This window comes from Monopterus albus, unplaced genomic scaffold, assembly GCF_001952655.1.
Source record: "Monopterus albus unplaced genomic scaffold, M_albus_1.0 scaffold12.1, whole genome shotgun sequence".
In the NCBI taxonomy this organism is placed as follows: Eukaryota; Metazoa; Chordata; class Actinopteri; order Synbranchiformes; family Synbranchidae; genus Monopterus; species Monopterus albus.
In genome coordinates this window covers 1795791-1810147 of record NW_018127892.1, presented here as the reverse complement: position 1 = coordinate 1810147, position 14357 = coordinate 1795791, and the positions used below count along the sequence as shown (strand labels likewise).

The window sequence follows — 14357 nt, the reverse complement described above, 5'->3', positions numbered from 1 at the left end:
ACTACACAGTGAACACATCTCATCCATCAAAGAATTACAGACAATTTGAACCCTGTCCTGTCAAACACACTTATGTATGGGACATCCAAAAAGTGCTGCAGAAACCTTGTGTTTTTGTAAGAGCACATGTGTCCTGGGCTGTCTGCAGCATGAAAGACAGAGAGTGGGACAGATAAAAGAAAAAGAAAGAAAGGGAGTGGTGCTGCCAAAGAAAGAGAAGAGAGAGGGAGTGGAGGATAAAAAAAGGAAAAAGAATGAGCAGTTGAAAAGAGGGAGAGAAGAGAAAGAAAAGGGAACAGTAGAGAAACAGAAAGCAAGCAAGTCTTGCATGTGTGTTGGTTCCCAGCCCTGTCAGGGCCCTGTCAGGCTGTGATTTATGGCACCGAGACTGGGAGCAGTCTTCGCTGCCAGCTCAGTATTGTTACAACTGACAGCTAATGAGGCTGGACGGGCTTTCAAGCACAGCACTTAACAGAGGCCTCCATCTTCACGAGTCACAGGCTCTCGTCTTTCTTTTCTCCCCTCTCTTTCTCTCTCCCATTTATTTCTTCTTCCAGGGTGGCAGCAGTGTGGCGAGTTACCACCAGATTTCTGGGGCTGCAGAGAGAAAGTAAGGCAGGCTGACAGAGATATATGGGCGACACTCTGTTACTGCCGTACTTCCAGCTCTCTTCTTCCTGCATGCTATTAAGCCAGAGGCTCAGCCCATATAAATGAGGGAGAGAGGGTGCAATTCACAAAGGGAGAGAACCAGCCTCTTCACTGCACCGTGCTTCTCCTCTCCTACCAAAACATTCCGTAGTCTACAGCTGCGGGTGTTCAAAACCTGGACTCACATGCCAATCTATGATGGTGTGAGTGGGACCTGTGTGAGGAATTCTATGGCCTTCAGCACCCCATGGCCCAGACTGCTTGGACCCTGTTCTATAATCACTACATTAATGGCACTAGGGCCCCGGCGCGGCTTACGCTGCCAGTTCCAGCGATGTTCCCTTGATACTTAATGAACTCTGACAAACTTCTTTTCCCTTGCTCTGCTGTTCCCTTTCCTTTCCACCACCCCACCCATCCCTGCTTAAAATGCACGGCACTGAGCTGACACTGCAGCATCTAAGGGTTCGCTCTGGTCCTTCGTAAATTTCTCAAGAGGCCAATGACTGAAAATTGAGTGCCACAGCCATTTTAGTGTCAAGACCCCTAATAGCGCATCACTTCTGGAGACTTTTCACTGATTGAAGATTAAATAAATAGGCTGTGAGTTTTGCAGTGATAGCTCTTTTTAATTGTTAGGTTCCAGCTGATTTTCTAAATTCTTGATTTTGCTAACCTTATCAACTGCAAATTAATGAGTGATTAAAATAAACACCTGCTGCAATGTAACAGTGAGAGTCTGTTCAATTTTAATGGGGAAACGATGGCAGACTGAAGTAGCAGGAGCCTGTAGCTTTCTCAGTACATTTCAGTGGAAATGAGTCAGTGCATATCATCCTGGTCTCTGTCGCCATCTGCTGTTTATATTGGGGAAGTGAATGAAATAAGGTGAATTCATTTTTAAATTGCTTTAGGGAAATGCACAAGAAGTTGTAATCCAACAAAAGAGCTAACAAATGAAAATGTCAAAGTGATGTATTAAGAGAAACCTTTAAAAACACATCAAACAGATACTTAAATCAGACAGTGAATAGTCTGATTTTAAAATGCCAGAAGCAGATGTGGAACAAGTAGTCCTTTACGTGAGTAAGATTATCAATTTATTAATGTGAAAAGTATCACCTCTGCTCTGCCCAGCCCTCCCTCTCCCTGCTTGCTCCACCAGACCCTTAATGAAACAGCCACACAGTGTCACTGTTTGGAGAGGTTACTGGGCAGCATGGTGGGCACTAAAATAATGCCAACTGCCCTGCTTCAGCTCTACTGTAAAACAGTAACTATCTGTTACAGTGGCACCTGTCAGTGTGTGTGGGGTATATTAGGCAGCAAGTGAACATTCAGTCCTCGAAGTTGATGTGTTGGAAGCAGGAAAAATGGGCAAGTGTAAGGATCTGAATGACTATGACAAGGGCCAAACTGTGATGGTGAGATGACTGGGTCAGATCATCTCCCACACTGCAGGTCTTGGTGTGTGTTCTTGGTCTGCAGTGGTTAGTACCTACCAACAGTGTCTAAGGAAGGACAAATGGTGAACTGGAGACAGGGTCATGGACGCCCATGGCTCACTGATGATGAGGTTGATCTACTGTAGACTAAACTTTTAACTTCCATTTGTACTTTTAAAAATATTAAAATTGATTTGAATCTTTGTTAAAATGATTGAAAATGAGAAATACTGTACATTGGTCTCTATGAAGAGAAAGAGTCAGGAGCTGTAGTGGTGATATCACACCTAGAGTGGGGAGGCTGTTGAATTGGTCTAAAACAATCTAACTTGTCTTCACGACCACAGTTTTCACTCCTTTTACATACGTTATTCACAGAAGATGCACAGTGAGCTGCAGAGTGACACGAGTGCCAAACAACTGCCACATTGACTCCTATGTAAACAGAGTTAGACAGGTGGTCATAATGTTATGGCTGACGGACAGAAGCTGTTCACTAGGTGTTGTCCAGGGGGCGCTAATGCAACCACAGTACTACAGTACCACAGTATCGAAGAAGAAAGTAGCAGGTGCTTGAGGTACCTGTACAAAGACTTGTTGGTGGTGTCACCTTGGTTGAGTTTAACGTGACAGGTAAGAACTACTAAGCAAGAAAAACACGTGTTACTGTCTACTTTAACAAAGGATCTAGGATCTTAGCGTAATGTGGCACTAGCATGTCAAAAGAAGAAAAACGTTCTCGGATTGTTATGCTAACTTGTAGCGAAGGCTATTCATCAGTATTTGGTCTAGTGTTGTGTTTGGAGGCTGACAGCAAAGTGTAGGCTGTGACAAATAGGTAACTGATGTTATGTATAAACAGGTCTGTCAGTAGAAGAGGCTCCTTTGTTTGAGACACCAATAATATAGTAACTCACGTCCTGCTAAAGTGGTTAGCTCCTAAGCTTTCTATGCCGAATTCCATTCAAATGTTGCGAAATTTTACGTAGGCTTTCTTATAACTCTACCGGTCCGTCATAATTTGATTATTTGCGACTCTGTGCAAATATTTCCATTTGGCATAACGTCCCATATCCGTGAGGTAGAGGAAGCTGTTCGCCACTTTTCTCAAACTTACGACTTAATCAGACAGTTTCGGACTGGTCGCTCATTTATATGTCAGACGACATATATTCGTGCAACACGTTAAAGAGATTTCAAAATATTTCTTTCTGTTCTGTCAAAAAGGGGGGTGTCGTTACCAGTTAACTTACACATCTTTGTTACACATGCGTGTATTTCTTTCTGCCAAGCCGTTGTTGGTTTGTTGTCACTTTGATTTATCTTCGTTTCTGTTATTTGAATCGTTTGTGCCTCACTATTGCAGACCAATATTGTCACGCACTGACTGACATAAAACGCAGTCCAACACAGTGAGGAGAGATGTAGTACATCTATACTTCGACCTAATACATAAGGGAAGTTGGAAGGTCTACGGTCTAAACAGTTTGACTTGGAGACATGTCTGGGGCTTAGTCAGCTACACAAGCTGCTGACTGAGTGCAGGTCAGGTTTACAGGATGGACAGACAGTTTATGAGTTTGTTTAGATGGAAGAGTGCCTGAACCTCCCAGTGGAATTAAGGCAGGGCACTGTGAGAACACCAAGAGAGAAAACTCTGCTGATTCTCATCTGCTCATTCTCACACATTGTCTCCTGTGTGTGCGGCCAGGATGGCACAGTGGGGTGCCGTGTTCTCAATAATTGCTGCACTTGGAGGAGCGGCGCTCTTAGCCTCTGTGCACAAGATTGATGAGGGACACACTGGAGTTTACTACAGGTAAGACTGCAGCACACACTGTTTTTTTTATTTAGTGCCTGAGACTTTAAACTGTACAGCTGTATAAAACCAAGAGCACCTGCTTCCAAGGTGTTTGCCATGAGCTACTTAACAGTTCTACTGTGAGTTATGCGAATACCTGGGCATTGAGCTTGCCAGAAGTGACAGCTGTGGTTCTGTACTTAGCATTTGCAGGGGCATAAAGAACAGTAAAGGCATTTTAGGGCTAACAGTGACTACAAACATCAATTTTCTTCTAAATGAATGTTAGTTCAAGTCGTATGTACGTCTGGGCTTAGATCTAAATTTTTAATTGATCTTACCAGAAGTAATCAGATTTGTTTTCATTACAAGCTGAATTCCACAGGAGTTTTCTTCTGTTGTGACGTGTGTGTGTGTGTGTGTGTGTGTGTGTGTGTGGCCACAGGGGCGGGGCTCTCCTGACCACCACCAGCGGCCCTGGTTTCCATCTTATGCTTCCATTCATTACTACCTACAAGCCTGTCCAGGTGAGTCAAGACAGGTCCATTTTAAATATAACCTGATATGACAAATCACTGACGTGTCCAGTACGTCATCCACTAACCTTAGAGCCTCAGCTCATATAAGTGAAAACTCTTTAATGGGGCTGTTTTTCCTGGGAGAAACAGACAAGATATCTTGTATACATTAACATCAAGATTACACCTTTTGTGCGTGTTTGACATAACAGATGTTAATAATAATGGACTCATTAGCATATTGAACATGAATTAATACTTATGTATTCAATTCAGTTTTTCAATTCAATTATATTTATATAGCACCGATTCACAGCAACATTCATCTCAGGGCATTTTAAGTAGTACTTTACAGTATTACCTAACAAATCCACCTTGATCAAGCACTTGGCAACAGCGAGGAGGAAAAACACCTCCGACAGACCCTGGCTTTTGGTGGGCGGCCTTCTGCCTCAACTGATTTGGATGAGTGGATAGAGGAGAGAGAAAAGAAGAAAAGCAAGAAGACACAAAAAGGAACAAACAAACACTGGGCAGGTTGATGTGGCCAGTGACTGCTCATCAGAAACATGCAGCTCCAGAGCCAGGGCTACCTGCAGAAAGGTACAGGGAGAGAGAGAGAGGACACACTAAGGGAGAGAGGAGACACAAAGCCACATGCAGTGGTGGCATATAAAAATAAAATGGAGAGGAGAGGAGTTCAGAGCATCATGGGAGGACCCTCAGTCTAGGCCTATAACTAAGTGATGGTACACCAAACCCAACCTATCTTAGAATGTGCATCCAGTAATTTCATGGACACCACTACATGAGCAAAAACAAAGGCCATCCTGTTGACAAAACCCACTGGTACAGTTAAAGATGCTCAGTGGCAACAGGATGGACCAGGACGTTTGCTTGCGGTTACTAAGGAGCCTAAGTATTCACAATACCTACAGAAGACACAGCAAAGGCAACAAAAATAAATCAGGTTCATGTTTATTGTGTAATAAAATAAATAAGTATTGAGTCTTTATTTTTCCTTTGCAGACAACACTGCAGACAGATGAGGTGAAGAATGTGCCATGTGGCATAAGGTGGGTCTGCTGCTTTAATTTATTTAAGTGGTGTCATATGTGGTCTTGAGACTTAATGGACTGAGCGTTCATCTTGTGCCCTGGTTCATCAGCACATGTCTGACCCACTGGCGTCACCCAAGCTAAAAATACAGTCATTTTAATCTACTACCGGTGTTTTGGATAAAACTGTCAAACTCTTATTATGTTACCTGTTTTCTTTCTTTCAGTGGAGGAGTGATGATTTACTTTGACCGTATAGAAGTGGTAAACTATCTTCATCCTTCAGCAGGTAAACTCACTAGTGTTCAACAGGTCAAAACCATCAAATGGTGTATAGACGGGTGGCAAATTGAAGGAAAACCCTAAATCAGTGAGTGGTCTCATTGAGGATGACAGTGCCCCCATCAACAGAACATTCACTGAATGATGAAAATCGCATGCTGTGGCCTTCACGGTCACCAGATCTCAGCCTAGCAGAACACATATGGGAGATGTTGGAGTGACGTGTTGGACAGCGTCTCCACCACCATCGTCAAAGCACAACATGAGGGAATATCTTTTGGAAAAAATGGTGTTCATCCCTCCAGTAGAGCTCAGAGACTTGGGAGAGTCAGCACTTTACTAAGCCACCAGACACTGGGTTTTCCTTTCATTTGTCTTGTCTTTTTCCCAGTCTCCCATATTATTTCTTTTGGATTCTGCAGCTGTGGGTAACTCGAACATCTGAAAATGATTTGTTGCCACCGGCTCCAGCAGAACCACTTCTTTTGCTGTGCTCTGTGCCTGCTGTCTTTCCTGACTTGATTAAGCACTTGTCCTCTCTGCAGTGTACGACATAGTGAGGAACTTCACAGCAGACTACGACAAAGCTTTGATATTCAACAAGGTTCATCATGAGCTTAACCAGTTCTGCAGCGTTCACTCACTGCAGGAGGTCTACATCGGCTTGTTCGGTAAGTGTGATGAGCTGCAGACTTGGCGTACTGTACGCTCACTACTAGCATGCTCTTTTGTAAGAGTATATCTACACGAACAGATTGTGGTCAGCTTGTAGGAGAATTCAGACTTCCTGTCTGGTGTCGTTACTGCTACACAAAACAGCTGTTACGCATGTAGATGTGATATTTGCTGTATTTGTACCCACTCTTGTAAATGTTACAAGCTGTTCGCTTTGCAGCAGTCCACAGATTGTAAACACAAGAATCAAATTACTGGAAACTCTCACAACCATTTATCATATGAGTACATTTGTGGCCACAGTAACCAAACTGAAAGTATATGAAAAAATCAAAGGAGCTCTTCTGAAAAATAGGAATTTGCCTTCATTCAGACAAGGTTACAGTTTGGGCAAGAGCCATCTGAATAAAGGCTTTTTACTATTTCTCAGAAGAACAAATGCCTTTGATTCACTCTTCTTTTCATCTGCTTGTTTTTGGTCCTTTTTGCAAGAGAGCACCTTTGATGGCTTTGTTGTGAACCCCCTGAGCTCTCTGGCATCACCCTTTGTCTTTTACAAAGTATTTTCTGGCTGTGTTAGAATAGATCAGTGTGAGTTGTATTCAGAGACTGATGGAATGAATTTGATTGACACTTTATTATAGACTCAAGGTCCAAATTAGAACAAATAGACAATAAAAGAACAGTTAAAAGAAACAATATAAAATAAAATAAAACGAGAACAAGAAAACAACCATAAACTACTACCCCTTGCAAAGACAGGTATACCAGTGTTTCCAGAGAGCAGAAGTAAAACACATGTCACTGTGTGCAACATTAGTCAGCAATAAAATGATATGATTTCCAGAACCATTCAAGCGACGGATAAATTTATACATCAAATTTCATAAAACAGCGAGAAATGTACTAATTCGAAATGACACGAACAGTTCGCTAGCACTTGTCCATATTGAGGCTTTTTCAATAAGCCACTGACAGTTTCCGAAGACTGCCCTTTTTATAATTACACCACAGATGAGCAGTGTACAAGGAAGTACAATAAGCTTTAAACAAAGCCAATTTTACTCCCACCGAGCATGCACCAAATTTCCGTGCCAGTACATTAGCTTGTACATATAACATGCCGATATATATCCCTGTCATCAGACAAACAATCATTAATGACATGACCCAAATACTTAACTTCATTACACACAGTTAAAATATTATCAGATGACTTAAAAGAAGGATATACAAGGAACCTATCCTCGTTTGTACAGCATATCATAATGACACTTTTGACAGCATTATACTTGACATCGTGACATTCTCCAAACACTGAGCACACGTTCAAGAGCTGCTGAAGACCTGCTGAGCTGGGACTCAAAATCACAAGGTCGTCTGCATACATTAAATGATTCACTACTATACCACCAACCATACATCCTGTTCTGTACATATTTAACTCTTTAGAGAGATCATTCATGTAAAAATTAAACAAAATTGGGAAAAGCAGACTACCTTGTCTTACCCCGTTACAGGTCTGAAAGGGTGCAGATATACAGTTATCCCATCTGACAGATATAGTCTGGTGGGCATACCAATATGTCAAACATCTCACTATATATTTAGGTACTTGGGCGTCACACAGTTTCTGGAATAATTTCCTGTGATTCACTCGGTCAAAAGCTTTGGAGGCATCTAAAAAAACACATGAATACAGAGGAGTTTTTACTTTTATATTTACTGACTAATTCCTTTAGCGCAAATATTCAAATGTCGGTGCCATGGTTTGTTTTAAACCCAAATTGGTTTGCAGTGGAGCTAATGAGATTGTGAAACCTACTCAAAAGAAGTTCTTCAGCAACTTTTGAAAGAATATTAGCAAGTGCGATAGGTCTATAATTATCCGAGCTGCCCACCTTCCCTGCTTTATCCTTCACCATAGAACTAAAAGTACTGACATTAAAGAGTCAGGCAGAAACCCGTGCATGAGGCAGTAAAGCATATGGCTAGAAGAGGGGACAACCTGTGACTAGCGTACTTAAGATGTTCAACAGAAATGCGGTCCAGCCCAGTAGTCTTATTTTCAGACAAATTACTTATTGCTTGGGAAACTTCATTGGTTTTAAAAGATTCAACAAACTTGATGGGTTAGTAGTATTTATTGTTAGATATTAGTGAGTTACAGTGCCTTGCAAAAGTATTCATTCATACCCCTTGAACTTTTCCACATTTTGTCATGTTACAACCACAAAAATAAATGTATTTTATTGGGATTTTGTGTGATAGTCGTCCCTGGTAGGCTAGTGGTTAAGGCGCAGCACTCAAGTCGCTGTAGCCCAGGTTTGAATCAGGGTTGCGTCAGGAAGGGCATCCGGCGTAAAACATGTGCCAAATGTCAACATGCGAGTCATCAGTGTGACGATTCGCTGTGGTGACCCCTAAACAGGAAAAGCCGGAAGTGTCAGCATTGGGATTTTGTGTGATAGATCAACACAAAGTATCGCATAATTGTGAAGTGGAAGGAAAATGATACATAGTGAGCAGTAAAAGTATTGACTCAGGGAGGATGAATACATATGCACGCCACACATTTCAGATTTTTATTTGTAAAAAATCTTGAACACCACGTATCATTTTCCTTCCACTTCACAATTATGTGATACTTTGTGTTGATCTATCACACAAAATCCCAATAAAATATATTTAATTTTGTGGTTGTAACGTGGCAAAATGTGGAAATGTTCAAGGGGTATGAATACTTTTGCAAGGCACTGTAACTCATAACTTGGCTGTATAGTAAATGTCATTGTGTTCACCATTGTCTCTGTACTGTTTAATTGTTTTCAGTTGAAGCCCAACATAAAACACGCCTGTGCTCAGAGAGTCAAGTGTAGATATAATGGTTTTTGGCCCTGACTCCAAAGCCCCTTTGAGACATGTGCCTTTTTGTGTAAATGTAATGTGTTTTCATAGGGCTGCATGATAAATCCTTTTGTGAGTGTGATTTAGATCCCTGTGTGATCTTGGTCTCACATGACAATGATTCTGCTGTGTTTGCATTATCGGGGAGATGCTTTGCATCAAACCAAGCATTCCCTTTACCTCGCTAAGCTGCCTTAACCAATAGCAGGAGCACAGTACATCATGTGATGAGCTGTAGACAGGAAGAGGAGACTGATTCCAAAACAAGTCCAACATTATGAAAGATATTCTGATAACCTGTCTCCCTCCTTGTATTAGAAATTTTAATCTATGCCAACTACTTAAATAAATAACGTAATCTCCAACAAAAAGAATTAAAGATTCTAATTTAACATGTTGCCATTTGATGCATATGCACTCTAAGACATTAGATGATGTCTAAATAACAAAACATTGCTTTAACAGATAAAAGAATCCAGCAGGTCACATGTTGCATGTATGACATCATCTACAATGTACAGAGTTTGAAATCAAAGTGACCACTTCTACTGAAATCACCAGCTCACCCATCATCCCTGCATCTGTTCTGTACTTCCCCCTACAGACCAAATCGATGAAAACCTGAAGCTGACGTTACAGGAGGATCTAACAACCATGGCACCTGGACTTATCATACAGGTTAAGTCAGATCCCTAGAAAGCCGGTAGTCTAGACTGAGGTAGTCTGGGAAACGTAGTTAATTGCAAACTGAAAGTGAAAACAAGGCAGGTTTATGAAAAGGAGACAGAGCAAAACTACACAATTTCATCACAGAATTACTTCAGGAATGCACTGAACTGATATCTAAGCATGAGTATCCACAGATGGAAACGCCTGCTTCAACAAGTTACCTATTGTTGTGAAACAGTCTGTGATAAAATCCTGATATACTTGAGGAACCGAAATACAGTAAGCTTAGTATAGGATTTGTGTTTAACTCCACTATGACAGTCCCATTTCTCAACGTTTTGTCTCTCTTTTGAAGGATACAGTACTTTAAAAACTTAAACACATCTACTGTAAACTCACTCTGGACTGCAGTGCAGAACCAGGATGTTTAAGTTATGAACAGGAATGTCAGCCTAATGGAACACTGTATACCGAGTCCTTGATAACAAGTCTTTTTTCAGTCCACAGCTTGAATCATCCTTTTCAATCTTTAGTATGTCCATCTACTGGTGCATTTATCATACCAACACAAGGAACATTTTTTGAGGACAGTCTGATATAGTGTAACATTATGACTGAGTGGTCTATTGAATCTGCCCCTTCCCGTAATCTTGGTTCACAGTATCTGTCTGTTTCTGTCTCCCTCTCACTGGACCACAGGCCATCCGTGTCACCAAACCCAACATCCCCGAGAGCATTCGCAGGAACTATGAGCTTATGTGAGTTTTCTGTATCCAATAAATAATGTTCCCTGGCCCCTGTAGACTGTGTTGTGTATTTGTTTTCAATCCCAAATGGATGGGTATATTTGTTTATCCAGCTGTCTCTGCCAAGTCCAGTCAAACAGAAAGTATCTGCTGTTTCTGGACAGTCTGTGAGCATCAACAGCATGTGTTCAGTCACAGCTGCTGAGGCAAGAAGAAATAGAGGACTTAAGTTATATTCAGGTTTAGTGAAGCAATGTGAGGCATCTAACACAATCAGCAGGTTCCAACCAGTCTACTTTGTTACCTGGAGGTGTACTTTTTTGTATGGTGCAGCTGTAGCGGGTCCAGCTCTGTACTGTGTTACAGCTAGACAGCACTCAGAGGGTGCAACCTCTGCCAAGGGGCAACTCGGTTTCTCTGTAATGTCATAAAAGCAATATCCCCATGATGGTTGACCATGAAAACCTGCTGCTGGCATTTGGAACGATGTTGATATCTTTATTGTGAAAGTTATTCAGTTCATTTGAATTTTATTTGTAGGCTATAGCACCAATTCACAACAACAAGGACATAGTAATGTCTAGACTTTACAGTATTATAGGGAAAGCCCAACAAATCCCCCTGGACCAAGCACTCAAGAAAAGCAATACACATGACAGACATTCACTCATTGGTTTAGTGGTGAAACGGGGACTTTAGTAAGTGGATTGTAGGCAACGTGGTGAAGACATCACATTTCTGCAAGTTTGTGTTCTGCTTGTTCAACAGCTATTTGATAAACTGCTCATACAGTCTACTTTACTGAAGGAGCGCAGCCCGTCAAGATGACACGCAGAAGAATACAGCGAAGCAAAGTAGGATGGTCTGCGTCAAATAGTGAGGTTTTGCCAAGTGACAGTAAAGGGAAGCTCATTAGGTTCTGACTGTGGAAACACGGCTGTAATGTGCAGCTGAAACACCGGCGTCATCGCTGACAGATGAATGTGTTCTGAACAAGATGCAGCTGCTGCTAATAGAGCTGTACTGTACGTTAACATAAACCTGACTGGGTTTAACAACCAGAAGCCATTATGATGAACAGATAACCGTGTCCCTTAAAGTATTTTAGTGGAGTGCTGTCCCATAAATTCGGTAAGGATTATGCTGGGATTAATGTCACTACGCTCACCACACCAGTAGCATGACAGATCTGCAGTGTTTGGTTAGTTTGTTTTTGGTACTGGAGTGCTGGTGCAGTGCTTACTTTTGAAGGAGACTTCTTTTTATAGGTTTTGCCAACATTCCAGTGGTTTATGACAACATGTTCTCACTTGTCTAACTGCTGAGCAATGGCTAGGCAGTGGGGAGTTACTTAGAGGAAATTAACCACTTCCACATGGTAAAATGCCTTTTTTTAATTTAATTTTGGCTTGCAAAATCCAACATTAGATCATCTTGATCCAGCTTTGAACAATAAGTCACTGCAGCACTTGACAAATGCAGTGGACAGTCAGACTTTGGGTGAGCATTCTTTTACTTTCTAAGAAGTAGTTCAGAATGTGCCTATGCATCAGAGGAGCATTTTTTTTTGTCCATGAAAGCACAGGGTTCAGATGCTGCTTTAAAAGTCTGGAGCTGGAAGTCTTGGAGTCTTAGGCCCACTCCCAGTGTCCACCCTTACTGAGTTTAGCCCTGTTTCCACCAGAGGCACCAGTTTTGGAATGTAGTTCCTCTACCTGCATTTCCACCAGAGGATCAAGGGTCTAAATTTTGTTCCAGGGTGTAGTTCTACCCCCGGGTGGGTAGTACTTTCTGAAGGTCTAAGAGCTATTGTTGGGGGCTGTAGTGCTGAACGTTGCTGGCTGGTTAAATACAGGGCTCTACGGCGCGAGCATTTCACTTGCTATGCAATAAAAATCCAAGTGTGCCGATGATGTAACTGTTTTTTGGGTTGTGTTCTCAGTTTGTATGAAGTATTTTATCAGTAGGCCTACACAAAGTGACCAGTGAATGAGATTAGTAGATTGGAAAACATGGTTTTGATGTTTGTGGAGCAGTTTCTCCTGGTGTTTGACCTGAGGGTGAAAACACAGCTTCCATCGATCCACCCATCCATCCATTTTCTTCTGCTTATCCGAGATCGGGTCATGGTGGCAACAGGTTCCATGGATAGATGGACTTGATGGCAGTTTCAGAATTTTTGAGCCACTTGCTAACTTTCCGTAAATGTGGGCTAAAGAGTTTCTTCTGGAATTTAAATTAATTGTATTGTATTGTGTAAAACAATGGCAGGAACCAAGAACAACAATAAAAACTAAAAAAGCTTTGATCTTGATCATGCCACAAATAAACTAATTTGGCATCAAATTACTGATGATAATTGATTCCTTGATTTTTCTGAAAGCTCAATTTTGTCCAAGCTGTGCCAGAAAAGGCAAAATCAAAGCCAAAAGCCATTTTTCTGAAAGCTCAATTTTGTCCAAGTTGTGCCAGAAAAGGCAAACAGAAATGGATGACTCATTCAGCCCAAATCTAACAGTGAAGGTAATCAAACCCATAGTGAAAGGACAGTCATGTCTGTGATCATAGTGTCTTGAGCTGTTGCTGAGACTGTTACCAAACTCAACACACCAGTAAGATATAGTGTCCAGCCTTAACAAGGTCAGCAGGAGAGGAAGCAAGATGCCAGTTGTTGTGCTTTGTACCATGCTTTCATGATGAGAGTCTAATGAGCGAAGGTGTAAAACGTGTTTGTTCATGTTTGCAGGGAAAGCGAGAAGACAAAGCTCCTGATCTCTCAACAGACACAGAAGGTGGTGGAGAAGGAGGCAGAGACGGAAAGGATCAAAGCTGTGATGGGTAAGAAAGAGAAAAGGGAAACAACTGTTTGTTCTTCAGGGAGAAGTGAATGAAACACGGTACAGGTTGGCATATGATTTTTGTTTTGTTTTGTAGAGGCAGAGAAAGTGGCACAAGTGGCAAAGATCAAGTATGGACAGAAAGTCATGGAGAAGGAAACGGAAAAAAAGATCTCTGAAATCGAAGGTTCGTATCCAGGGGTGGAAAAAATGCTCAGATCCTTTGTTTAAAAAGAAACTCCAGCGTTTTACACAACAGGGTCTGTTTACAGCTCTCAGGCAGTACTACTGCATATGTGAAAGAGTTGTATAAAGCCTTCTGTCGTTACAGAAGAAGCTGCATGCAATCTCAGGATCAGAAATCAGTTTGTCTCAGCGACAGGGTGCAGAACAAGTCAGAGACATAGAGCTCCAGGGCCAGGGCAACCTGCAGAAAGGTACAGGGAGAGAGAGAGGACACACTACGGGAGAGAGGGGACACAAAGTTAGTGATGTGGCATATAGAAGCATGGAGAGGAGAGGAGCAGAGCAGAGCAGAGCATCATGGCCCCCCAGCAGCCTAGGCCTATAACAGCATAACTAAGGGAAGGCTCAGGGACACCTGGTCCAGCCCTAACTACTGTATATGTTTTATCAAAAAGGAAAGTCTTAAGTCTAATCTTAAAGGTAGAGAGGGTGTCCGCCTCCCGAACTGAGACTGGGAGTTGGTTCCATAGGAGAGGAGCTTGATAGCTAAAGGCTCTGCCTCCCATTCTGCTTCTGTGGACT

At 41.9% G+C, this 14357-nt stretch overlaps 1 protein-coding gene across 1 annotated transcript in view; it reads left to right on the top strand.

The window, feature by feature from the left end:
* Positions 1-2631: 2631 nt before the first annotated feature.
* erlin2 (ER lipid raft associated 2) overlaps positions 2632-14357 on the top strand; it is a 13871-nt gene continuing 2145 nt past the window's right edge. Inside the window, exons 1-10 of the mRNA XM_020590281.1 lie at positions 2632-2729; positions 3808-3915; positions 4343-4424; positions 5445-5491; positions 5701-5762; positions 6301-6426; positions 9942-10015; positions 10706-10764; positions 13499-13590; positions 13687-13776. Of these exons, the coding sequence (XP_020445937.1) occupies positions 3809-3915; positions 4343-4424; positions 5445-5491; positions 5701-5762; positions 6301-6426; positions 9942-10015; positions 10706-10764; positions 13499-13590; positions 13687-13776 (739 nt within the window). The 5' untranslated portion in view covers positions 2632-2729; position 3808. The remainder of the gene's footprint in view (positions 2730-3807; positions 3916-4342; positions 4425-5444; positions 5492-5700; positions 5763-6300; positions 6427-9941; positions 10016-10705; positions 10765-13498; positions 13591-13686; positions 13777-14357) is intronic.